The sequence below is a fragment of the Bombina bombina genome, chromosome 10 (genome assembly GCF_027579735.1).
Source record: "Bombina bombina isolate aBomBom1 chromosome 10, aBomBom1.pri, whole genome shotgun sequence".
NCBI classification, from domain to species: Eukaryota; Metazoa; Chordata; class Amphibia; order Anura; family Bombinatoridae; genus Bombina; species Bombina bombina.
This window is the reverse complement of record NC_069508.1, coordinates 31,825,335-31,852,443: the sequence shown is the minus strand read 5'-3', so window position 1 is coordinate 31,852,443 and position 27,109 is coordinate 31,825,335. Positions and strand designations below refer to the sequence as shown.

General features: G+C 38.8%; 1 protein-coding gene across 4 annotated transcripts in view; it reads right to left on the bottom strand.

The window, feature by feature from the left end:
* PKN2 (protein kinase N2) overlaps nucleotides 1-27,109 on the bottom strand; it is a 295,753-nt gene that overhangs the window by 55,545 nt on the left and 213,099 nt on the right. For all 4 annotated transcript variants that reach the window (XM_053693918.1, XM_053693919.1, XM_053693921.1 and 1 more), the window contains exons 8-13: nucleotides 20,085-20,194; nucleotides 16,956-17,099; nucleotides 16,401-16,476; nucleotides 15,037-15,211; nucleotides 12,141-12,267; nucleotides 8,558-8,691 (exon numbers count right to left, since the gene is read on the bottom strand). In XM_053693918.1, coding sequence (XP_053549893.1) covers nucleotides 8,558-8,691; nucleotides 12,141-12,267; nucleotides 15,037-15,211; nucleotides 16,401-16,476; nucleotides 16,956-17,099; nucleotides 20,085-20,194 — 766 coding nt within the window. The remainder of the gene's footprint in view (nucleotides 1-8,557; nucleotides 8,692-12,140; nucleotides 12,268-15,036; nucleotides 15,212-16,400; nucleotides 16,477-16,955; nucleotides 17,100-20,084; nucleotides 20,195-27,109) is intronic.

Genomic DNA, 27,109 nt, shown 5'->3' with positions numbered 1-27,109 from the left:
TACGGATGTTTGCCTCTTTAAGGGCCTCACATGGTCTCTCGGTTGCGTGTTAAAGTCTGTGACTTTCATTTTAGAGCTGAATCAGCTATCAGATGTGGGAGCGCTAATCTGGCACTGGGGAACCATGTGAGCGCCTATCGTATATGAAGAGGACAGAACACAGCGTGGGCGACACTTTAGTCCATTTCTACAGTGATTAACCTTTTTCCCCAACTCAGGAGGGTTTACACACGCTCTTCCCTTTTACTGTGCACTATGGCAGCGGCCCTTTCCTACTTAAGTTGCACTGGTCTACAATGTGATAATTTCTGGCAGGGGTAAGCTGATATCAAGCCTTTCATACAGAGTTTTTGTTAATGGCGGTAGTTGTGGCCGACACTACCTTTTGGCACTCTCCCGCCTCATATTTGAACTATTGCTGTTATTTCTTTATGGACGCATTTATTATCACTTTCGAGAGCTCACTAATGCAACAAACGTCATATTCATGTCTATCTCAAGTTGTAACGCAACTCCCAGCTCATCTTTTTTTTTGAGAAATTTCTGTTGGGATTTATGTCTATGTCCTGTTATGGAGCCTATTATAAATGTTTTTGCCCAGCGTGTTTTCTACATTGATATATTTCTACAGTGCTTACAAGGGTATTAATAGCTCTGTATTACCTTATATCGGCATAATTTTAGTGTTTAAGTTTTGTACTGTCTCATACTTTATTATGACACTGACTGGGATTGTCATTACAGACTCAAATCTGTTAGACCACAGAGTCACAGTTTTTATCAATTTATTTCCTATCAGTGTATACCTCTAAGATTTACCGTTATTTATTGCTGTGCACTAGTAATCCTTTATTAGTGTAAGGATACGTTTGTAGTACTGTTTTTTTTGCCCTGCAATGGTATTTCTATCAAATTTCTTGTACTACTGTTATACATTGCTGTACATCTGTATAATACTTATGGCAAGTAATTATTTCAGGATATTCATCTATTTTAGTTCCTGTTATTAATGATGTACTGTTGTGGTTATGTACTCACTACGGTTTCAATGTAAAGTCTGTTTTCTTTTACTTTCCTAAGGTATCTATGGAAGAGAATTGAATTTGTCTGCTTGAGTTTTCCATTAGAGGGTAGACTCGCTGACTTTGTTCTTCATACAATCGGTTGCATGTTTTGCATACCAATTACAGTCTCATTTCTGTGCCATTATTTTGCTGCACCAGTGAATACTACTCGGGTGGCACTAAGGTTTCTCCTTAGTTCCTCTAAAACATTTCAAATCAACAATTCTGTGTGTATGGGGTTTTGTTGTTCTTCAGGTTCCTGGTGAGGTTCCTACTTTCTGCAATTATTATTCCAGTTCAGATATCTGGGTTTGTCACCTCTTCACCCTCTGGAGTGATTTGCCTTGCTTTATTTGAGCGAGAAGTGTTCCTTTCCTAAGGAAGTTTGGTAAACTTAGCATTTCAGGATCAGAGATCTGCTGAGGATAAGGTTTTCTAGAATATGTTCAAGCAATAAGTCTACCTTGTTGTTTCAGTAGGCTTGGTTTGTTTGGCACCACAGGGATCGTTACTCATAGGTACAGGTAAAGTTTGGGTCTGGGCTGCCTAAGGAGGTTTCTTTTGTCTCCTGTTTCAAGGAGATCAGATCAAATAGTCATCCTTTTAGGGTGTGCAGGATCTGGGGATTATGGGAGTTATCTCTATTCCAGGGATTCCTCATAGGATGTTTTTTTTAATTTATAGCTCATGTTTATTTTTTATTTCTTTATTTAAGATCCAACAGAGTATACACTTTAATCTGTACATATATGTTCAGAGCAAAGGACAAAGGACAAAGAAAAAAGAAAACGAAAAGGAGGGTGTCTAAGTACCTCATTAAACAGATAAAGAAAAAACAACCCAAACAGGAGCAACTGCTAAATGCAGGTCCCTTCCTAACCTGGAGTATTTACAACATAACACAAATACATCCTTCTGGACCTTATTCTAGGTACAATACAGTACCCTTCCTTGTTGCTCCTCCTGTGGCGGTAAAGCAGGGCCTAGCCTAGCGATTCTTTATCTAACCTGTCATAGGGTCCTTGTAACCTAACAAGTATGAACTAATCTGTGTCTCAAAATTCATTTATGATACTGTGTTGGAGTTTTTTTATAGCTTTCCTAATACAACATCAACAAGGAATAAAACAAATGGCCAAAACCTACAACACCACCACAAAACACAGAATATAAAAAACAAACAAAAAAAAACTCCCACAAGACAAGACAGGACAAGACAAGACAAAACCAAGCAAGTCAGGACAAGACGAGACGAGAAAAAAAAAAAAGGAGAAAAAAAAAAGAGAAAATAAAGAGAGGGGGATGTGGTAACCCGGCCAATTACCAGACCCAACAGAACAAGTTCTGAATTTCTGAATGGGTAAATTAGATGATCAAATTCATTGGAAGGGAGAGCTTTAATGAAGACTGACCATTTCAATTTTTTTTTATATCAATGTCGTGTTCATCATTCAGGTTTGTATCTATCTTTTCTAACGTGCATTGTTTCCTTAAACAATTCTTAACCTCTGGAATACTGGGGGTCACTCTCCCTTTCCATTTTTAAAGATTAAATATCTGGCTGCTAGAAAAGCCATATTGACAATTTTGCTATTGACCTGCCGATTCTTCGTATCTTTCCAGAGGTACAGTATGTGTACTAGCGTTAACGTCAGAGGAGATCCCCTGTGTCTTATTGAGCTAATAGTGTAGTTTAAACCAGAAATATCTGACCCTTGGGCAATCCCATAACATATGCATCAGATTAGCTGATAGCAGCGATCATTTGGGGCAGCTATTGAAATTAGGATTTCCACACCTAAAGCCTTTCTCCGGCGTGAAATAAGTCATGAAAAGTAATTTGATATGAGATTCTCTCCAGGAGGAGGAAAGATAAGTTCTCATAACTTCATGAATTGAGGATTGGCTAAGGCTCACGTCCACACTACTTTACGATGTTACTGCGGCCCATTTGGAAGAGATCATTTCCAAGTTGAAAGTACCCTTCAGGGAGATTAAGAATTGGTAACAATTTTTTAACTAGGACAAGCCATTTCTCAATGCTCCCCAGGAACCAGTTCCAACCAAAATCACTTGTTTAAGCGTAAAATGCCATGCTTGTAAATACGCGTATAAGTCCTTTTGAGGGAGATTAAACTCCCCCCTAAGGAAACCAAAGGTTTTAATACACCTATCAAAGTCTAACAATTGAGAATCATTACCAAGTCCTAAGTTCTTCCACTTTTGAAAAAGTGTCGATTGGAGTCCTGCTTTAAATTGGGGATTGCACGACAGCCAAGCCTGGAGTGGATTCATTATAGTCCTAAGTTTTTTCACCTCACAAGGTAGTGAGCTAGAAGTGCAATGAATTATCGCTACAGGCAAAAGTGGATGAATTAGTAAAAGTGGATGAATCTCTATTAAAGATCCAGTCCATAACTAAACGCACAAGAAAAGCATAGTTATAAAGTCTAAGATCTGGTAAGGCAAGCCCGCCAAATTTTCTAGGGAGAGAGAGTTTAGGTAATGAGATTCTGGGTTTTTTATTTTGCCAAATAAAGCATCTCAATGCGAAGTTGAACATCAAAATGTCTTTTCCCTTAAGAATCAATGGCGTATTCTGAAGAACATAGAAAAGTTTAGGAAGAAGAATCATCTTATATAGAGCTATTCGGCCTGAAAGGGAAAGGGAGAGATTTTGCCAATTTTTCAGACTCTTTGATTTTATTTAACACTGGGAGAATATTAAGACTGTACCAAGTATCGGGATTAGAGGAGATTGAGATGCCAAGGTACCTAAATGATTCAGAAACTACTCCAAATGGTATGTTTGAAAGGGACTCCGTTTACTTAATCCACAAAAGTTCAGATTTTGTGATATTCACCCTATATCCAGAAAAAGATCCAAACTGATCAATAATTAAAAGGAGTTTCGGAATATTAATGTAGGTGTTTGTGATATATATTAGAATATCATCGGCATATAAAGCTATTCTCAGCTCCTTCTTGCCTATTCTAATGCCTTCCAGATGCTGTCTAATAAAGATAGCCAGGGGTTCAATGGAAAGGTTGAAGAGAAGAGGAGACATCCCTGTCGGGTTCCTCTCCTAAGCGATATATCTGAAGAAATCATGCCATTAACTAACATCCTTGTAGAGGCCTTATTATATAGATTGTCGATAAACTTAAGAAAACTACCTCAAAGGCCAAAACGATGATGGGAGTATAGTAAATGACCATAGTGAACTGAATCAAAACCTTTTTCAGCGTCAATTGAGATAATTGCAAGATCAGAGGTGTCCCCTCCCCCTCCGCTCCCCAACCTCTCCCTGGTTTTAAAGTAGTCAATGGTTAAGGAGGACTTCCTTTATTTTAGCTGAGGAATTTCGTTTGAACAAGAATCCAGCCTGGTCTTTATGAATAATGCTGGGGAGAAGGGATTGAAGCCTTAGTGCTAAGACAGAAGTAAATATTTTCTAATCCGAATTCAACAAGGCTATAGGCCTATATGATTCTTGCTTTAAAATTAGAATGGTATAGGAAGCCGCGAAACTGGAAGAGGCCAAATTACCCTCGATATACATACCATTAAAAAGTAAAGTTAAATGTGACACAATTACAGGAAGTAATATCTTGTAGAATTCATTAGGGAGGGCATCCGGGCCCGGAGCTTTGTTTAAAGAAAGGTCTTGAATTGCTCTATACACTTCTAGCTCAGAATTAAGAGTTTCAACTAGCTCAGATGATAATGTCGGATAGGAGATTTTGCTCCAGAAATCCTTGCGCTCAAGATTTGAAGTCTTGAGGGAATACAGATCCTGGTAGTAATCTGAAAAGGCCTTTAAAAGCTCTTCTGCTGTCGTTAAACTTTTACCTTCATTTTGAAGGGAATCAAAAGATGAGCCTTTATCCCCCTTGACTACATTTGCGAGGAGTTTCCCTGTTTTGTTTCCGTGTCGAAATAACTTAGCCTGAAATCTTAGATCTTTCTGGGAAGCCATATAAAAGGAGAAAAGAGTCCCTTTCCTTTAATGCTCGAGTATCTTACCCAGCTCTCTGATGTTTTCTCTAGTAAATGATGATTGTATGAGTTAGATACGGACTTCAGGATTTCCTTTTCCCTAAGTTTAAATTTATTTGTCCTATTTATACTATATGTTAATATCTCCCCCCTGAGAACTACCTTTGCAGTTTCCCAGAAGATAGCAGGACGATCGATATATTCTTGGTTAAAGGAAGCGTATTCTTCGAACTTAGATTTAAGCCAGTTTTTAAACCTAAAATCTGATGCCAGATATGCAGGAAAACAGAACCGACGATTTCTAGAAGCAGGATCACTAAACTGAAAGTCAAGGAAGATAGGGGCATGGTCCGAAGTGCAAATAGGAAGAATCCCAGATATAACTCTCAGTTTACACAGCCTTTCATCTAGGAGAAGTAGATTGATCCTAGAGAGTGACTTATGTGCCTTAGAAAGGCATGTGAAATCTCTGATGTCAGGGTTCTGTGACTTCCATACATCCCTAACCCTAAGATTCCGAAAAAGTCTAGTAAGGAGTTTTGATTTTAAATTATCTCTAACTTCTAGAACAAAAATAATTCTGTCTTAACCTATCTAAGGGGTACTGTGGTGTCATATTGAAATCACCCCCTAATATCAAATAACCCTCTGCATATGACATGATATTGGCCTGGAGTGTCTCCCAAAAGGGCAAATTAAAGACATTAGGCGCATAAATGTTACATAATGTATAAAGTGTCTTAGCTAGTTTGGTTTTTACCCTTAAGAATATCCCCTCTGAGTCTGTGTTGACATGAAGAACTTCATAGTTTAACTTTTTCCCTAAAAGGATTGCGACACCTCCTTTCCTCTTCACGGTAGGGGAGGAGAGAATTTCCTTAACCCATGAGCATTTAAGCTTAAGAACTTCTTCCAGCTTTAAATGGGTTTCCTGTAAAAATGCAATATCAGTGTTTATTTTTCTTAGATGAGATATTGGTTTCCGTTTATTGGGAGATGTAATGCCCCCAAGATTCCAAGAGGTTAACTTAAATCTGCCTGCCGCGTCCACCATCTAAAGAAAGAAAGGGGAGAGAGGAGGGGAAAAAAAACAAAAAACACACAACTCACAACATCCCAACCTTGGTCGGCCCACCTTTCACCCTCGTCCATAAGGACCAGACCACAGAGGGGTTAGTACTAAGAAAATGCGATAGATACTATCTAGCTCCTCTATTGTACAGAGGGATAAGTCTCAGCACAAAATGTTTCTGCATCTTTAGCAGAGTCAAAGAAATGTGTTTGATTGTCCACCATAATCTTCAGCCTAGCTGGATAGATTAAGGTAGCTTGGAGGCCCTGATTGATTAATCTAGTGCAAATTGGGGAAAACTCTCTCCTTTTTGTGTCTGTTTCCGCAGAGAAGTCCTGGAATAGCATTGGCCTAGGTCTTATGTTCTCTTTGCCAGTTGTCCACTTGATCCCAGGAAAGCCTGCAGGAACACCTGCAATGTAGCATCCAACTTACTACAAGTTGACAAGTCATAAGCCGGTAAGTAGTAGTGAGGCTACTTGAGCTATCCAAGCTCCAGGTATGGGGTAGCCAAGCGGGCAAAAGATTACTCCCCCTCACGCAGCACCCATGGGAGGGGGAGGAAAACACTGGCTGCAATCCAAGAGAAAGTTATTATGTGAGAGGAGGTGAAGAGCTGGTGGTAAGTAATATAAAGTGGAGAAGGGGGCCAGTCCTTTAACACTGCTACTAAGAGCAGCTCAGTGCGATGTATTAGCACTGCTAGAGCTCCGGTAGGGATGTAGAGTCTACTAAGCAAGCCGCCCAAGGTCTGAGGACTTCAGCACAAGGATTCTCCGCCAACAGCTCGCTGGGAATCAGAGAGCAAGTGTTCAGTGTGACCTTGCACTTACGCTCCTCCCCCGGAACTCAGCAGCTCCTGTTTATTTTAGTGTATATCTTTACAGAGCATCTACTCTGGTTTCTCAACAGTTATGGCTAGAGACTAACTGTTCAGGAGTCCGTTTTCTTCTATTCCAATGGTGTTCCCTTTGGGAATCGTCACAGTATTGGTCTCCATGAGCCTGTTCTCATTAATCCCTATCTCTATTACCGTATCTCTGTGTATGGAGATGGTTAGTCTGATTATGACAGCTGGTCAAGATGGGGGGCACTGTGGAGTGTCCGAGGGTTTTGGGAAGTTTTGGTCGCAATATTTAGATTCATTCAGACATCTTAACTTTGGTTACTTTCATTCATCACGTTGGTACCCACAATGCTTTAGAGATCAGAGTTTTCTTATCTTATGCATTGGGCAGAGATCTTCTGTTTTCCTTCTCACCATCTCTAGTTTCCGGGCTTATCTGGAAGCAGATTATAGGATAATTCAGTCTCTACCAGGATATTCCATAATATTCAAGCTTTGATTCGAAATCGAGTGATCCTCAGGCAAATTTAATAGACGAGCCAGCAGTCTATTTGTTTTCTTATTATTAGTTTTATTCATCTCTAATAGTTTAAGCGAAGGTATTTGAGTTTCAAGCAAGAAAAGATTGTTGCAATCTACTTGCTCCTGCTTGCCATGGGAGGTGGTTTGCAGATCTGGTGGGTCTGCTTGGGAATGAATATTTAGATGGGTGTAAAGTTTTCTTTCCTAGTACTTTGCTCAAGGAATGACGACCGGGTATCTTGTCCAGCCTCTAACAAGTTGCGTTCTGCATTTTGTTTTGTCATGCAGCCAATGTGTTGGTGTTCCTATTATCCAGGTGTTTATTCAGGCTCTGTTTTTTTATCAGACCTGTTATCTCCCCTCCATGGAGTTTGAATCTGGTTCTAAGAGGCTTACTGCATCTTTCTTTGGAGCCTTTACCATCATGGCTATTCAGTGTTCATCTCAAAAGCTTTGTTTGCTAGCTATTTTCTTCGCTAGGAGAGATTGTAAACCCTCAACTCTCTGGTGTTTTTCTTCAACACAATTTAGTTTGTGAACTTTGTCTGGTTTCCTACCAAAAGTGAAAGTTATCAGGGAAAGTGTGGTTCTTTCCATGCGTCATGTCCCAAATCATCTATAGGAATATTATGGCAGCTCTGGAGATAGAGGCAGGGTGTTAATTTGCGGACTCTGATAAATTCCTTTCTTTCTTGGTGGTGATAGTCCGCAAACCAGACCATTTTTTTCTAGTTGGCAGCAGTTCTGGTTTGCACCTCTTTACCCTACCATCTTTCTTCCTTCTTTCCTTGGCTATATGTACTACTGGGAGAGAGAGGGAAGGAGGGGGGATACTTAAAGCTTAGTTGTGGGGTGTCTTTGGTGCCTCCTGGTGGCCAGAAGATGAATTCCCACAAGGATTTACGTGGACTATCACCACCAAGAAATAAAATTTATCAAGTAAACATATGTTATATATAGATCCATGATAGATTCATAATACAATATATAGGTTAAACAAGATTAATAATATCTCACAGCTATTACAATAATATTTCATAAAATATTCTTACCGTCTTTCTTCAGATTCTCTTATGTCATAAGTATGATCAGACGCCAGGATCTCGGGTTCACTGATCACCTCTGTTGTCTGATTTGTAACCAGACTGTTTCTATTATTTGAATAATCATAATCTTCTGCTACATCCTGTAAGGTAAACGTACATATAAAAAGGTGGGTTGCAGGAGTTAGAACGGTTTAAAGTAACAGTGTACTTTTTACCCCCAATGATCCATTTTACCTGATAGTGTGTATGAAATTGTTTACAAATAGCTCATTTACCTTTAATTTGGCATTTAAAAACTTAAATTATGCTTACTTGATCATTTTCTTTTCTTCAGATGGAAAGAGTCCACAGCTGCATTCATTACTTTTGGGGATTCAGAACCTGGCCACCAGGAGGAGGCAAAGACACCCCAGCCAAAGGCTTAAATACTCCTCCCACTTCCCTCATCCCCCAGTCATTCTGCCAAGGAACAGTAGAAGAAATACCAGGGTGAAAAGGTGCCAGAAGAAGAAAAATAACAGACGCCACACAGAAAAAATACGGGCGGGGAGCTGTGGACTCTTTCCATCTGAAGAAAAGAAAATTATCAGGTAAGCATAATTTAAGTTTTTCTTCATAAATTGAAGGAGTCCACAGCTGCATTCATTACTTTTGGGAAAATACCCAAGCTATAAAGGACACTGAATGCAAAAACGGAAGGGCCCATTCTGGGGGCACCAGGCATGAAAACCCCTACCCAACAAAATTCCGCTTCGTCTGAAGCCGAGAACAACTTTGAAGGAAAAAAAAGAAAAGAAAAAGCCCAAGGACACTGACCCGCAGATAGTCCACAGCCTTGCTAGAGACCGCAGGAACTAGACTCGACTGAGTCAAGAGACTCCAAGAGACACCGTGCCCAGCAGTCGGTCTCTAAACAACACACCCCTGTGTATTCTTCCACAAAGAAGAAAAAGCACAGAGAAAACATGATTGTACTTGTAAAGTGCAGCTAATCCCGCTTAAGGGACTCAAGGCGCTGCTCATTTTATCAACCTCGAAAGGAGGAAAGGCCGAGTAGACCTCGCCGGGGATCAAACTTGCAACCCTCTGTTTGCTACAGTGCAGAGTAGCTACAGTCTAAAACAGAGATAGAAAAGGGCCCCTCCTAGTGCAGATAAACCAAGGTAATGTAATCCCCAAACAATGTGGAGCCCACCGATGTCCAGGGTACTCACATGTAGGAAAGCACTTATCAAGTGCCAAACAGACAGACTGGACTATTAGTAGTGGCCCAGCTCACTATATGAGACTGAAGAGATGTGTGTTGGCAAATAGCCAACGGCACAGAGGTCGCTGAGAAACGCGTAGCAGTTTTGATGCTTAGATTTGTTTTAGTATTTTATATTGTCAATTATATTTTAAATACAATTTTTATACATATTAAGCAGCTTTTTTCTGGAGTCTTTTTTTGGAATTCTTGTTGGCTATTTGCAAACATACATCATCTCTACAGTCTCATACAGTGAGCTGACCACTACTAATAGTCCAGTCTGTCTGTTTGGCGCTCTTGTTCAACACTGCCCCCTGCCTGCGCACAGCCAATCACGTGAGGGCAGGAGCTGTCAATCTCCCCAGTTGGATGAGACCGGGGAGATTGAAATTCTCCACCTAAGAGGTGTAGAAGAGGCTAGGAAGCAGCGGTCTGATGACCGCTGCTTGATAAATACTGACTGCAGGTTCTATTGTGATAAATTGAGCCCTATTAGGATTAGGACACAAAGGAGGAACACAATCTCTCTGCTAAAGAAGTCCATAAAACATATCCTGATGAAAAATCAAGTTAAGATCACAAGAGAGAGCAGAAAACTTAGAAACTCTTCTAGCAAAAGAGATCGCAAAATAAAAAAAATAAATAAAAAAAGTAGACATCCTTCTCTATTTTGCGATATACAAACGCATAATTATCTTGTTTTTACACATAGATTGATACTAAAATCTTTAAATTTCCAAGTATTCTGTCGCAGATTGTGGTTTACAAAGCTTTTGAGAATAGAAATATATTCATATTTTCAGTATGGGTGATGGTTTTAACAGACAAAATCAGCTATAAATATGAAGGAGCTATTTGTAAACAATGTAAAACACTCCAGCAGGTAAAATGAATTATTACGAACACATTTCAGGAAAAAAAAACAAACCCCCCCACACATTTACAGGACAATGTCCCTTTAAGATCAAAAGTGGCTCAATCATCTGCACTCAGGTACACAAATAGTATTTTACTCAAGTGCTTCTTCTGAGAAGTTTTAAACCAACTATAGACAGACATATACCAACAAGTATTGTGTTTTGTAAAGTCGGATCAAGATTAAGGTCTTATGTCTCAAGATTTTTAGCTCTTAAAGGGACAGTCAACACTAATAACCATAGAATCAATTATAAATTTATGTATAATTTCAATCTCAATACAGCCTGCTATGCTTACATATCCTTATGTGTTATTGATGAAACATTTCACTGTTAGTCGTCTTTTTTTCAAATACAAATGGCCTCCAAACTCCTCCCCCTCTCTTCCTTCATTAAAAAAAAAAAAATTGTTCGCCATAAGTCCATGCACGAGATTGAGAGCGACGTCACTATTTAGGTCGCTGTCGACTGCGCATTATTGCTATAATCACATCTTGAAAGCGGAAGTGCAGGGGAGGAGTGTAGTGTGTATTCTTATTTTTGGCACTTGCCTAGATCAGTGCCGTTAAGCGCAATCTGTTTGTGCAGGTACTATCCCATAAAATGTTTTTAGCTTTGAATAAAGGTTCCAGGTAAAGAAATTGGCTAGGGAGAAAAAGCGAATGCGCAATCTTCGGACGTGCATGCGCAATCTGCGGCTGCGTTCACAACAATTTTACCGTGGAGACGGATTTGATTGGCTGTAATCAAATCCTAGGATTGGAGAAGAAATGATGGGGAGGAGATTCACTGCCATTTTAAACGGTCAGAATACACTTTCGATTGCAGGATAAGTCACACAAGACAGAGTCTGAATTGAGAAGCAGTGATACACTTAGTTTCGTATGGGGGCAATAAAATTGTTTAGGTAATATTTTCAGTGTTGAGTCCATAAGCAGTTACAACGTTTCAGGCCTGCACTAGGCCCTTAATCATGTATCTGGGCCTAGTGCAGGCCTGAAACGTAACCATGCGTATGGACCCAACATTTAAGAAATAAAGGTCTTATTATTTTGGAGGCTGGAAATTATATTGATATTTGATTTTGGTCTGGACTTGGCAAGTCTTTTTCTGTGCCCCATACATGCAAGTGTGCTGTTTTCCAGTTTTTTTTTTTTATTTGATCAAGATTTTTAGTGCAAGTATTCTCTTACTCATATTTTAGGTTTATATCTGCTTATGCAGATTGAATGGTTTCTTACCAAAAGGTTTTATATTTTAAGTAGAACAGCTAAAAAGCACTGTCTTGTTTATACAGTAACGGACATGAGGGGTGACATCTGTGCGACCTCAGAGTCACGTGCAGCTCTAGATTTGCCAATAAGTTATAGCGAGTGTAGTTTAAAAAAAAAAAAAAAAAAATCTACCTTTTTTTAAGGCTTACCTGAGATAGAGTAATCAGCGACTTGTCTGGTGAAGCCTGATAAATATCACCAAGTGAAGACGGTCGCGATGAAGCAGGTGGGGCCTCTGGCTCAGCCTCAAAGTTCAACTTGCCTACCGCAGACTCGCTTTAAAAGAAAATATATGTTCAGTTGCAGTGACTCCTGTAGAGGTTTACAGGTGTTTAGCATAACGCTGCTTAATTTCAACTTTTAAGTCCCTTTAAAAACCAGATGTGAGCAGGTTACAAACTAGGTTTATCCATATAAAACTATAAGGGCACAGATTTGCTCAGGCACCTTGTCAAAGTTAAGACTAGAGGATCAGTCTGCTTGCGCCAGTAAACCAAAGTGGAATGCGCTGGGAGTCCTGCTACAGCAATAGCTTAGTGATAACAGAAATCTTATTGTAATTTTCATATATTGGCTTGTTCGTCAAACACTCAAAAACAAATAGCTCCCTTTTAAATTGGACATTAAACATTAAATACATTTTAGAACCATAGTATTGAGGTTATTCTTCACCTCCCTCATGCCCTCATGTTGAACTTATAACATTCCAGAGCTGATGTGTGTTGCACATGGGCAGCAACTCTTTCAGATAACAGCAGTATCACTTAAATTAAAAAATGGCAACGGTGTCCATTATTGAGGGAGGTGCATGAAATCTATTTAGTGTCCCTTTAAGGGGGGCAAAAAGAAACACAAAGTCTAAAACATAACCTTTTCAGGTGGATATAACAACTCCTTACTGCCACATAGCGGTTATTTAGAAATGGTTAAACAAAATCACAGAGGGCTGAGTCACAATATGGAAATTACAAATATAATTTAATTTCCATTTATCTTAGCTCACTCTAGAAGAATTAACCGATGAAGAAATGCCAAAGCACTAAAATACAATGGAGGGTAGAAAAAAAGGAGAAATCATGGTTAAAGGGACACAAAACCCTACATTTTTTATTCATGATTCATATAGAGAATATAATTTAAATTAAAAAAAAAAAAGTTTCCAAATTACTTCTATTATCAAGTTGGCTGAGTTCTAGGGTTATTCTTTGTTGGAGAAATCTAGATGTCGGGAAAACTACATTAAAGGAAATAGTGCTGCCATCTAGTGTTCTTGCTAATGTATAACACTGTCGCAAAACTGCTGCTGTATAGTGCTCCAGCACAAGTACACACCCCTAAACTTGCCTTCTTACTTTGCAACAAAGGATAACAAGAAAACAAAGACAAAATAATTATAGGGCATACAATTTAAAACAACTTTCTAATTTACTTCTATCTGAATAATGAAAGAAAATGTTGGGGTTTCTTTACATTTTTCCTTAGAAGTAGCATGTAAATCCAACAGGATCACAAAGGTGAACACTGGTGCATCACACAAGTCTTCAGAGGAAATTATTACACCGAGCCTGAAACCTTAAAGGGAAAATAATATTTACGGATGACTACTATGAAGGTGAGCCAAGATAATTGGTCTTTTAGCTTCCAGGTATTTTTAAAAATTACTCTTTACTTGTAAATGTTTAGACAGATACAATTTTACAAGAGTTTGAAGATAAAAAGGCGCATAGCTAAATTTTGGTTTCATTAAAAAACAGTCGCACTCGCAGCGACCTGGAGACCAATAGGAGACAAACTATTAGCACAAATGTACATTTGCCATTTCAACGGTGGCTTCTACCCAGTGGGGTTAAACACTGGCTAAGGTAAAAAACAAGAGTGATATATTAAATGGCTAATGCAACACACTCAACTAGCGCAATGGCAATACTCTTGCATGGGGCTGTTCTGCTCAATTACTTCTTTTTTTTAATGGAGGTAGATGGGCCATTTGAGTGTAAATAAAAAATAGTTTGATTTTTTTAAATAAAAACCATAAAAGATTTCTGAAGGGTTTCTTTAATGAAGATAACAGGGGTAAGTCTGCTCACTGTAACTTTAATGTTTTGTAAATGCCACAAAAGAGACATACGAAGGGAATCTGAAACATTGGTGTTAAAGTGAAGGTAAACTTTGATGAATGAAAGTCCGGTTTTTAAAAATACTAGTAAAAACAGGGGCACTTTCATTCATCAAAGTTTAGAAAGCAGCCGTTTTGTTTAAAAAAGGTACCTTTCTTCTTTTCACAGCCGGAGCAGCTTAACCCACACGGAGATCCTCTCTTCACACGTCAGCAATGACTAATCGGATTAGTCATTGATGACGTGTGAAGAGAAGATCTTCAGGCGGGGAAGCTGCTCCGGCTGAAGAGGAGAGAGGTAAGTTTATAAACAAAACGGCTGCTTTCTAAACTTTGATGAATGAAAGTGCCCTTGTTTTTAATAGTATTTTTAAAAACCGGACTTTCATTCATCAAAGTTTACCTTCACGTTAATGTTTAAAGGGACATGAAACGCAATTTTTTTCATTCATGATTCAGATAGAGGATACAATTTTAAACAACTGTCTAATTTACTTCTATTATCTAATTTGTTTTATTCTCTTGGTATCATTTGTTGAAGGAGCAGCAACGCACTACTGGTTTCTAACTGAACACATAGGTGAGCCAATCACAATCAAAATATATATGCAGCCGCCAATCAACAGCTAGAACCTAGGTTCTCTGCTGCTCATGAGTTTGCCTAGATAAAAGGATAACAAGAGAAGGAAGCAAATTAAATAATAGAAGTAAATTGGAACGTTGTTTAAAATTATATTCTATCTGAATCATGAAAGAAAAATTTTGGGTTTCAAGTCCCTTTAAATTATTTTGACTAATATTCTCGATTATCCATAGGAAGAAGTATTTGTATATGAGAAGAAAAAAAAAAAAAAAGCGAAGAAGGTCATAGCAGCAGAAAGCCTCAGAGAAAATATGAAATATACAAAGGTTTTCATTCAGTTAAATACCTGGCTGACGGTGATAATTCCATGTTTCGAATATCCACTATAGGTACTGACGAAGGAATAGTAACCTGGGGGCTATAAGTGCCGGAGTGATTAACTGTTGGTATCGCTCGTCTCACCAGCCGCCCCCATGTGGCAATATTAATATTCATCTGAGGAGCCCGTAGGAATGTTTTGCCTAAAGACAGCATATCACAGAATTTATAATACGTCTTTATAATAAATAAGATCAGTATTAAAAACATTAATCTGCTTGTACCCAGGGCAAACAATTCATCATGAGAAAATGAAATATTACAAAATCATTTTTTAAAAATTATTCAAGATTTTTTTTTGTTTAAAATATTATGATCAATATTATTATGTACTAGCCAAAAGATTATTGAACACATATGACTATTTAAACAATAAGTGCAAATTATATTCACACACCAAAGAAAACAAACGTACAAATGAATTGATGACAATTATTTTTTACAGAAACAATTCCTGTGAAAAAATAATGCCTTGACACTAACATTTATAAACTACACAATACACAAAAATAATAAAATATACAAATTACAAGGTTAATTGTAAATACAGAGACAAAAATATGGATGCAAGGAATACTGCTGAAATCAACTGATCACTTAGAGAAAGTATTTAAATTATAGTACATATTACGATGGGGTGGGGGGGTTGTTGAATAAGAATGATATGGTTTCAATGAGTAGGGCATGAGAAGTCTCTCACTCGGTATCTATTCTCAACTAGAAGTCAGTCCATATAGATGTATATAGTTGTGAAGAATTTGTATTGGAAAATGTACACTGATTTGTATCAATCTATGGAATTTTGTTTTTCAATTTAGTCTTACATGAGATACATGTAGTTTGTTCTTTAGTGGAACGGATGTCAGGAACTTATTTAAAGAGCATAAGAGTATGGGACTCGGTAATATCAGTAAGGCAGTTACACTGGGGCATTTCTAAAGCCTATTGGAGCACAGAATGTTTTGAGCGTGGAGACTGGCTTAGACTAAAAAGATTAAAGGGACAGTAAAAGTCAAAATTAAACTTCCATGATGCCTTTGTCTCCTCCGTAAGGTACATGAAACCTAACATATTCTGTATCCTGTAGTCTTAAAGGCTAAATGCAACAGCCACTGCTACTTTCATCAGTAAAGTATTTAAGTATAAGGGCTAGAGATCTGTTATCTATATCTAGCATGTTGTATGCTATACTCTGTATATTTCATTTGTCAGTTAATTCATCTATTTAAATAAAGGTTTCAAATACAGTCAAATAAGAGATACAAGAAGCACTGAGACGTTCTTGTAATTGACTACCAAATCTACACTTCTTGCTCGTTAAACTGGATCTACCTTGTTGTTTTGAAAAGATTTTCTTTTGCCTCTGAAGCTTTGGTCTTCTTTCAATAACCGGATTAAAAAATGTAACCTGTATATAGAAATGTATTAAAAGTTAATTGCTGAGCGGGGATCAATCGGAAGTCTTATAATGCAGCAGTACGGCTTGTTGGTTTACGGTTTGTAATAAAACAGACGATTACATTAAGGTTCACTACAGAAAGAACAAAGTGACAAGAAATATACCATCGTAATACAAGAAAACGTCAATAGATGTTTTCCACATTTATTAGTGAAAGTACATAATGTAACAAAAAAACAACAACAAAAAACAAAACAAAACTGGCTATAAGAAAACTATGGCTTGGTTTACAGTTGGGATTTATATAATAAAAAAAAAAAAATTGAAAAACAAACAAAAAACACTAGAAACTTTGATACATATACACGGATAAAAATGTCAAACATCTACATTGAATTCACCACATAAATGTTATACTGCAGTTCATTTAGTTGAATGATCCATGTGCCATGATCAATATCCCGTTTATTCAAGTTCCAGTTTCTCACCTCAGCAAACAAGGTGCCCTGTGGCTCTAGATAAAGGCACATTCCGTGACGCTGGTTGTCTAAAAAGTCTTCTAGTCTCAGAAATTTGACTGCACATAGAGATCTCCAATCACGCCAAAATACGGAAATCTCCAATTCTCGCGACTAATAGAAAAGCGTAGGAAATAAATAAAAAAAAAGTCAATTGATACTTTATATTTTAAGTCTTCAGGAATCAAACAAATTTGGACTATAATCTGTAAATCAGTTGTTTTCAAATGTCTCATTTACCTTCATTGTAAATAGATTTCATACACTCCAGCAGGTAAAGTAAATTAGGAACAAATTAAAAGGGGAGAAAACTTTAGCGTAAAAACTGTCCCTTTAACATTTAAAAGCTCAATTACTGTCATAATGTAACTGCCTTTTAAGCCCATTAAAAGTTTGCTAAATATTTTAGGAGTTTAAGAGTCTAAGCCTTAAAGGGACATGAAACCTCAAATTTTTATCTCATGATTCAGATAGAGCAAAGATTTGCAAACAACTTTCTAATTTACTTCTATTACCGATTTTTCTTGGTATCCCCTTTATTGAAGGAGCAGCAATGCGCTACAGGGAGCTAGCTGTACACATCAGTAAAGTGAATGACAACAGGCATCTTATGTGCAGCTAGCTCCCAGCTCCTGAGCCTACCTAGGTATGCTCATCAACAAAGGATATCAAACAAACTAAGCAAAATAGATAAAAAGTAGTACATTGGAAATGTGTTAAAAATTGTGTTCTCCATCTTAATCATGAAAGAACATTTCTGGGTTTCATGTCCCTTTAATTTGACTAATAACTAAAATGAACCAGAAAGCTCACTAGATCCTTAATTTATGTCAATTAAGTTACATTTCCAAAATATTTAAAAGGACATGGACTATAAAAGATTAATTTTATTGGTGACAGGTAACAAAAAACTATTTCTTTCTCAAACCCCCCACTTTGCTGGATATAAAAGAGCAAATTTCAATGTATTTTTTTTTCTCCAAATGAATGTTATTATACAGAGGTAAAAACAAACTGTGTTTTGTGCTATTGGTGTCTGTTCCAGCCATATAGAGCAGAGGGAGTTTCACCCGGGAGCTCCTATCCTATAGACCAATAATGAGCAAACATGACATTTCTCTGCAAGTTACAAAATGATAAAAGCTATTTATTTTTTTTGGCATAAGATTTTTTTTTTTTTTTTTTAAGAGAGTTTAAAATGCCCCACTCATCTGTTTGATATAATTTGTCTTTAATAGTTTTTATATATTTCTGCCCATTCTGCCATAATAGCGTTTGTAAGGTCTGGCTTGCAATCAGTGTTTAAATTCATCCCAAAGGTGTTCAATGAGGTTGATATCAGGTCTCTGTGCCGGCAACTTGAGATCCTCCACACCAAACTCATCAAACCTCACTGTGCACAGGGTACAGTCATGCAGGAACAGCAAAGGGCCTTCCCCAAACTGTAGCTTATGAAGCAAAGTGGTACATAGCCCTGACCTTAACCCCACTGAACACCTTTGGATGAACTGGAATGCTAATTGAGAGCCAAATCTTCTCATCCAACATCAGTGCCTGATCTCACAAATGCTCTTTTTCCAGAATGGGTATTAACTCCCACAGTCACACTCCAAAATCTTGTGGAAAGCCTTTGTAGAAGAGGGATGGCCACAAGGAAGGGGAGGGAGAGTGCAACTACATATTAATGCCCATTGTTTTGGAAAATAATGTCCAACAAGCTCACATAGGTGCACTGGACAGGTGTACACATATACTGTGTGTGTGTGTGTGTGTGTGTGTGTGTTTACAGGTAGTCCTCAGTTTATGCCGGGTTAGGTTCCAGAAGGAATGGTTGTAAATTAAAACCCAGTTTATATTGTAAGTCAATGGGAAGTGAGGGAGTTAGGTTCCAGGCCCCTCTCAAAATTGGCATAAATAACACCTAATACATTATTTTTAAAGCTTTGAAATGAAGACTTTAAATGCTAAACAGCATTATAAATCTAATAAAATAATCACACAACACAGAATATATAATTAAACTAAGTTAAATGAACAAAAACATTTGCTAAACAGCATTATAAAACTAATAAAATAATCACACAACAGACTTCACTTGCATTTTTCTGCAAACAGTTCTTTATATGCATTCCAATCTGGACTGATTTATAGACAGGAATATCTTGTTCCTTTGCAAGCTGCTCGATAGCTCAGGTCTGGTTAAACTGATTAATTTCAGCTTGCTTGGCTTGCATATCTTTGCTGCAACACAAGCAGACAGCTCCACCTACTGGCTATTTAAATCAATGCACTGCTTCTCAATGCTTTTCAATAGCAGTCAGATGACTGAAAAAAAAGGTTGTTATTCTGAAACGGTGCAAATTGAACCGTTGTAAACAGAGGGCCACATTATATATACACACACATATACACATATATATATATATACACACACATATATATACACACATATATATATATATATACATACATACACACACACTTAAACGCACAAATACCTCTGACGAAGAAGGAAATCTATTCACTAATATATATATATATATATATATATATCAAAAAATGTTGAGGCTCTAATGGTTTATCAGAAATGAATTTATACTTTATTTCACAACCTCAAAATATCTGAACATCTTATCAATAACTTTCCAGATGTATAGTCTTAGCAAATTATAGGAGAGGGAGTCCTTTATACATGCTCCCACATATACCTACCAGAGGATTTTTAAACACTTTGAACGTGGATCCAGAAAAAAAAGGTTCACATCACCATTGTTAATAATTTGCTAAGACTATACCTTTGGAAAGTGCACAAAAATAAAACTGGAAAATCTGCACACAATGTAGTGTAAAAGTTCCCTATGTTTTATAATTGACTAGCCTAGTAAGATTCTTCCCTGATTAAACAAACTAATCTTGACAAATCCGCAGCTTCTTTTTGACACATAAAAATATACATAATGAATAGTTTATAAAACACCCGTGTCTGCTCCTAGCTCTTTATTAATAAACTGAAATAGTTTTAATGTGAATTCATGCAATAGATGTTTTTAAGTCACATTATTTTTATTAGAAAAATAAACTCTTTTTAAGACTCATTACCCTGTCCAGCTCCAGTGTAAACTTCTGATCCCACGACTGATTGGAAATAGGTTTCCAGGGGGTCTGACCAACTACAGTATTATCCAACTTCAGTACGGCACAGACTTCATCTGTAAGAAAATGTAAGTAACTCCGTTTAAGAGGATTTAACAACAAAAAGTTCCACTGTTAAATGCTGCACAAACAAAATATCTGCTTAAAAATAGATTAGTTTGTGTGTGGGTTTTATTCCTCACGCTTTTTTTTTTAAATTTATGTTTTAAAGTAATAGAGTGTAAATAACAGTAACTTAGAATGACATAGTGACATATGTACCCGTCATCAGAACATGTGAAGCCAATATCTTCTGCCTCGTTACGGAATAAAATTCTATGGCTATTTAATATCTTAAAGCAACATTAACCTCAGCATTTTAATAATGCAAAAAAATGACATTATTGAAAGTGAAACATTATTACAATATACAATTATGTATTTTCCTTCCTATAGCTGTAAAATACATCTGAATATTGTACTTGTTTCACTTTCTCTCAGGTAAGCTTGAGAAAAAATATAATTTATGCTTACCTGATAAATTTATTCCTCTTGTAGTGTAGTCAGTCCACGGGTCATCCATTACTTATGGAATATATCTCTTCCTAACAGGAAGCTGCAAGAGGATCACCCAGCAGAGCTGCTACATAGCTCCTCCCCTCACATGTCATATTCAGTCATTCGACCAAAGCAGACGAGAAAGGAGAAACCATAGGGTGCAGTGGTGACTGGAGTTTAATTAAAATTTAGACCTGCCGTAAAAACAGGGCGGGCCGTGGACTGACTACACTACAGGAGAAATAAATTTATCAGGTAAGCATAAATTATGTTTTCTCTTGTTAAGTGTAGTCAGTCCACTGGTCATCCATTACTTATGGAATACCAATACCAAAGCTAAAGTACACGGATGAAGGGAGGGACAAGGCAGGAACATTAAACAGAAGGATCCACTGCCTGAAGTACCTTTCTCCCAAAAATAGCCTCCGAAGAAGCAAAAGTGTAAAATTTGTAAAATTTTGAAAAGGTGTGAAGCGAAGACCAAGTCGCAGCCTTGCAAATCTGTTCAACAGAGGCCTCATTTTTAAAGGCCCAGGTGGAAGCCACAGCTCTAGTAGAATGAGCTGTAATCCTTTCAGGAGGCTGCTGTCCAGCAGTCTCATAGGCTAAACGTATTATGCTACGAAGCCAAAAAGAGAGAGAGGTAGCCGAAGCCTTTTGACCTCTTCTCTGTCCAGAGTAAACGACAAACAGGGAAGAAGTTTGACGAAAATCTTTAGTTGCCTGCAAATAGAACTTCAGGGCACGGACTACGTCCAAATTATGCAAAAGTCGTTCCTTCTTTGAAGAAGGGTTAGGACACAGTGATGGAACAACAATCTCTTGATTGATATTCCTGTTAGTAACTACCTTAGGTAATAACCCAGGTTTAGTACGCAGAACTACCTTGTCTGAATGAAAAATCAGATAAGGAGAATCACAATGTAAGGCAGATAACTCAGAGACTCTTCGAGCCGAGGAAATAGCCACCAAAAACAAAACTTTCCAGGATAACAGCTTGATATCAATGGAATGAAGGGGTTCAAATGGAACGCCTTGAAGAACATTAAGAACTAAATTTAAGCTCCACGGCGGAGCAACAGTCTTAAACACAGGCTTAATCCTAGTTAAAGCCTGACAAAAAGCCTGAACGTCTGGAACTTCAGCCAGACGTTTGTGTAGAAGAATAGACAGAGCAGAAATCTGTCCCTTTAACAAACTATCAGATAAGCCCTTTTCTAAACCCTCTTGTAGAAAGGACAATATCCTAGGAATCCTAACCTTACTCCATGAGTAACTCTTGGATTCGCACCAATATAAATATTTACGCCATATCTTATGGTAAATTTTTCTGGTAACAGGTTTCCTAGCCTGTATTAAGGTATCAATAACCGACTCCGAGAAGCCACGCTTTGATAGAATCAAGCGTTCAATCTCCATGCAGTCAGCCTCAGAGAAATTAGATTTGGATGTTTGAAAGGACCCTGAATTAGAAGGTCCTATCTCAGAGGCAGAGACCACGGTGGACAGGACGACATGTCCACTAGGTCTGCATACCAGGTCCTGCGTGGCCACGCAGGCGCTATCAGAATCACCGAAGCTCTCTCCTGTTTGATCTTGGCAATCAAACGAGGAAGCATCGGGAATGGTGGAAACACATAAGCCATGTTGAAGACCCAAGGGGCTGTCAGAGCATCTATCAGCACTGCTCCCGGGTCCCTGGACCTGGATCCGTAACAAGGAAGCTTGGCGTTCTGGCGAGACGCCATGAGATCCAGATCTGGTTTGCCCCAACGAAGAATCAGTTGAGCAAAGACCTCCGGATGAAGTTCCCACTCCCCCGGATGAAAAGTCTGGCGACTTAGAAAATCCGCCTCCCAGTTCTCTACGCCTGGGATGTAAATCGCTGACAGGTGGCAAGAGTGAGACTCTGCCCAGCGAATTATCTTTGAGACTTCCAACATCGCTAGGGAACTTCTGGTTCCCCCTTGATGGTTGATGTAAGCCACAGTCGTGATGTTGTCCGACTGAAATCTGATGAACCTCAGAGTTGCTAACTGAGGCCAAGCTAGGAGAGCATTGAATATTGCTCTTAATTCCAGAATATTTATTGGGAGGAGTTTCTCCTCCTGAGTCCATAATCCCTGAGCTTTCAGGGAGTTCCAGACTGCGCCCCAGCCTAGAAGGCTGGCGTCTTGTTACAATCGTCCAATCTGGCCTGCGAAAGGTCATCCCCTTGGACAGATGTGGCCGAGAGAGTCACCATAGAAGAGAATCTCTGGTCTCTTGATCCAGACTTAGTAGGGGGGACAAATCTGAGTAATCCCCGTTCCACTGACTTAGCATGCACAATTGCAGCGGTCTGAGATGCTGGCGCGCAAATGGTACTATGTCCATTGCCGCTACCATTAAGCCGATTACTTCCATGCACTGAGCTACTGACGAGTGTGGAATGGAATGAAGGACACGGCAAGCATTTAGAAGTTTTGAAAACCTGGCCTCTGTCAGGTAAATTTTCATCTCTACAGAATCTATAAGAGTCCCTAGAAAGGGAACTCTTGTAAGTGGTAATAGAGAACTCTTTTCCACGTTCACCTTCCACCCATGCGACCTCAGAAATGCCAGAACTATCTCTGTATGAGACTTGGCAGTTTGAAAACTTGACGCTTGTATCAGAATGTCGTCTAGGTACGGAGTCACCGCTATGCCTCGCGGTCTTAGTACCGCCAGAAGTGAGCCCAGAACTTTTGTAAAGATTCTTGGAGCCGTAGCTAATCCGAAGGGAAGAGCTACAAACTGGTAATGCCTGTCTAGGAAAGCAAATCTTAGGTACCGATAATGATCCTTGTGAATCGGTATGTGAAGGTAGGCATCCTTTAAATCCACTGTGGTCATGTACTGACCCTCTTGGATCATGGGAAGGATGGTTCGAATAGTTTCCATTTTGAATGATGGAACTCTTAGGAATTTGTTTAGGATTTTTAAGTCCAAGATTGGTCTGAAGGTTCCCTCTTTCTTGGGAACCACAAATAGATTTGAATAGAATCCCTGGCCGTGTTCCGTCCGCGGAACTGGGTGGATCACCCCCATTAGTAAAAGGTCTTGTACACAGCGTAGAAACGCCTCTTTCTTTATTTGGTTTGCTGATAACCTTGAAAGATGAAATCTCCCTCGTGGAGGAGAAGTTTTGAAGTCCAGGAGATATCCCTGAGATATGATCTCCAACGCCCAGGGATCCTGGACATCTCTTGCCCAAGCCTGGGCGAAGAGAGAAAGTCTGCCCCCCACTAGATCCGTTTCCGGATAGGGGGCCCTCTCTTCATGCTGTCTTGGAGGCAGCAGCAGGTTTCTTGGCCTGCTTGCCCTTGTTCCAGGACTGGTTAACTTTCCAGCCCTGCCTGTAACGAGCAACAGCTCCTTCCTGTTTTGGAGAGGAGGAAGTTGATGCTGCTCCAGCCTTGAAGTTACGAAAGGCACGAAAATTAGACTGTTTGGCCTTTGATTTGGCCCTGTCCTGAGGTAGAGCATGGCCCTTACCTCCCGTAATGTCAGCTATAATTTCTTTCAAGCCGGGCCCGAATAAGGTCTGCCCTTTGAAAGGAATATTAAGCAATTTAGATTTAGAAGTCACGTCAGCTGACCAGGATTTAAGCCATAGCGCTCTGCGCGCTTGGATGGCGAATCCGGAGTTCTTAGCCGTAAGTTTGGTTAAATGTACGACGGCATCAGAAACAAATGCGTTAGCTAGCTTAAGTGTTTTAAGCTTGTTCATAATTTCATCCAATGGAGCTGTGCGAATGGCCTCTTCCAGAGACTCAAACCAGAATGCCGCCGCAGCAGTGACAGGCGCAATGCATGCAAGGGGCTGTAAGATAAAACCTTGTTGAACAAACATTTTCTTAAGGTAACCCTCTAATTTCTTATCCATTGGATCTGAAAAGGCACAACTATCCTCCACCGGGATAGTGGTACGCTTAGCTAAAGTAGAAACGGCTCCCTCCACCTTAGGGACCGTCTGCCATAATTCTCGTGTGGTGGCGTCTATAGGAAACATTTTCCTAAATATGGGAGGAGGGGAAAAGGGCACACCAGATCTATCCCACTCCTTGCTAATAATCTCTGTAAGCCTTTTAGGTATAGGAAACACGTCAGTACACACCGGTACCGCATAGTATCTATCCAACCTACATAATTTTTCTGGGATTGCAACCGTGTTACAATCATTCAGAGCCACTAATACCTCCCCTAGCAATATGCGGAGGTTCTCAAGCTTAAATTTAAAATTAGAAATCTCTGAATCCAGTCTCCCTGGATCAGATCAGTCACCCACAGAATGAAGCTCTCCGTCTTCACGTTCTGCAAACTGTGACGCAGTATCTGACATGGTTCTCACCTCATCCGCGCGCTCTGTCCTTAACCCAGAGCTATCGCGCTTGCCTCTTAATTCTGGCAATTTAGATAATACTTCTGTCATAACAGTAGCCATGTCTTGCAAAGTGATTTGTAAGGGCCTCCCTGATGTACTTGGCGCCACAAAATCACGCACCTCCTGAGCGGGAGGCGAAGGTACCGACACGTGGGGAGAGTTAGTCGGCATAACTTCCCCCTCGTTGTCTGGTGATAATTTCTTTACATGTAAAGATTGACTTTTATTTAAAGTAGCATCAATGCAATTAGTACATAAATTTCTATTGGGCTCCACATTGGCCTTTAAACATAGTGAACAAAGAGATTCATCTGTGTCAGACATGTTTAAACAGACTAGCAATGAGACTAGCAAGCTTGGAAATACTTTTCTAAATAAATTTACAAGCAATATAAAAAACGCTACTGTGCCTTTAAGAAGCACAAAAAGCTGTCACAGTTGAAATAACAATGAACCAAAATAGTTACAGCAACCAATTTTTCACAGTAAATGTATTAAGTTAGCAAAGGATTGCACCCACCAGCAAATGGATGATTAACCCCTTAATACCCAAAAACGGATTAAAAATTTAATAATTAACGTTTTTCTCACAGTCAAAACACACTGTCACAGGTCTGCTGTGACTGATTACCTCCCTCAAAATGAATTTTGAAGACCCCTGAGCTCTCTAGAGACTATCTGGATCATGGAGGATGAAGTAGACAGATTGTGACTGAATTTTTACTGCGCAAAAAAGCGCTAAAATAGGCCCCTCCCACTCATATTACAACAGTGGGGAAGCTCAGAAAACTGTTTCTATGCAGAAAACAAAGATGGCCATGTGGTAAAAATCATGCCCCAATAAGTTTTATCACCAAGTACCTCACAAAAAACGATTAACATGCCAGTAAAAGTTTTAAACATACATTTGAAAAGTTATGAAGTGTTATTAATAAGCCTGCTACCAGTCGCTTTTACTGCAGTTAAGGCTCATACATTATTTCAGTATTAACAGTATTTTCAGAGTCAATTCCATTCCTTAGAAAAATACATTCAGTGTACACACACTCATCAGCCTAATACCAGTCGCTATCGCTGCATTTAAGGCTGAACTTACTTTACAATGGTATCAGCAGTATTTTCTCAGTCAATTCCATTCCTCAGAAAAATAATTACTGCACATACCTCATTTGCAGGGGGGCCCTGCATGCTATTCCCCTTCTCTGAAGTTACCTCACTCCTCAGATGAGAACCGCCAGTGGATCTTAGTTACGTCTGCTAAGATCATAGAAAACGCAGGCAGATTCTTCTTCTAATGCTGCCTGAGAATAAACAGCACACTCCGGTGCCATTTAAAATAACAAACTTTTGATTGTAGAAATAAACTAAGTTAAAAAACACCACAGACCTCTCACAGCGACCTATCTAGTTAGGCTGCAAGAGAATGACTGAATAGGACATGTGAGGGGAGGAGCTATGTAGAAGCTCTGCTGGGTGATCCTCTTACAGCTTCCTGTTAGGAAGAGATATATTCCATAAGTAATGGATGACCCGTGGACTGACTACACTTAAGAGAAAGGACACTTAAAATTAAACTTTCATGGTTTAGATAAAACGTTTAAAATAACTGTCCAATTTACTTCAATTAGCAAATGCATTGCATTCTCTTTGTATCCTTTGTTGATAAGTACATTTAGGTAGGGTTACAGGAGCTCAGACGCATGCACGTCTTCAGCACTTCAATAACGTATAACACGGATACAAACAATGTTGCAAAAAAACATAATTTATGTAAGAACTTACCTGATAAATTCATTTCTTTCATATTAACAAGAGTCCATGAGCTAGTGACGTATGGGATATACATTCCTACCAGGAGGGGCAAAGTTTCCCAAACCTTAAAATGCCTATAAATACACCCCTCACCACACCCACAAATCAGTTTAACGAATAGCCAAGAAGTGGGGTGATAAGAAAAAAAGTGCGAAGCATATAAAATAAGGAATTGGAATAATTGTGCTTTATACAAAAAAATCATAACCACCACAAA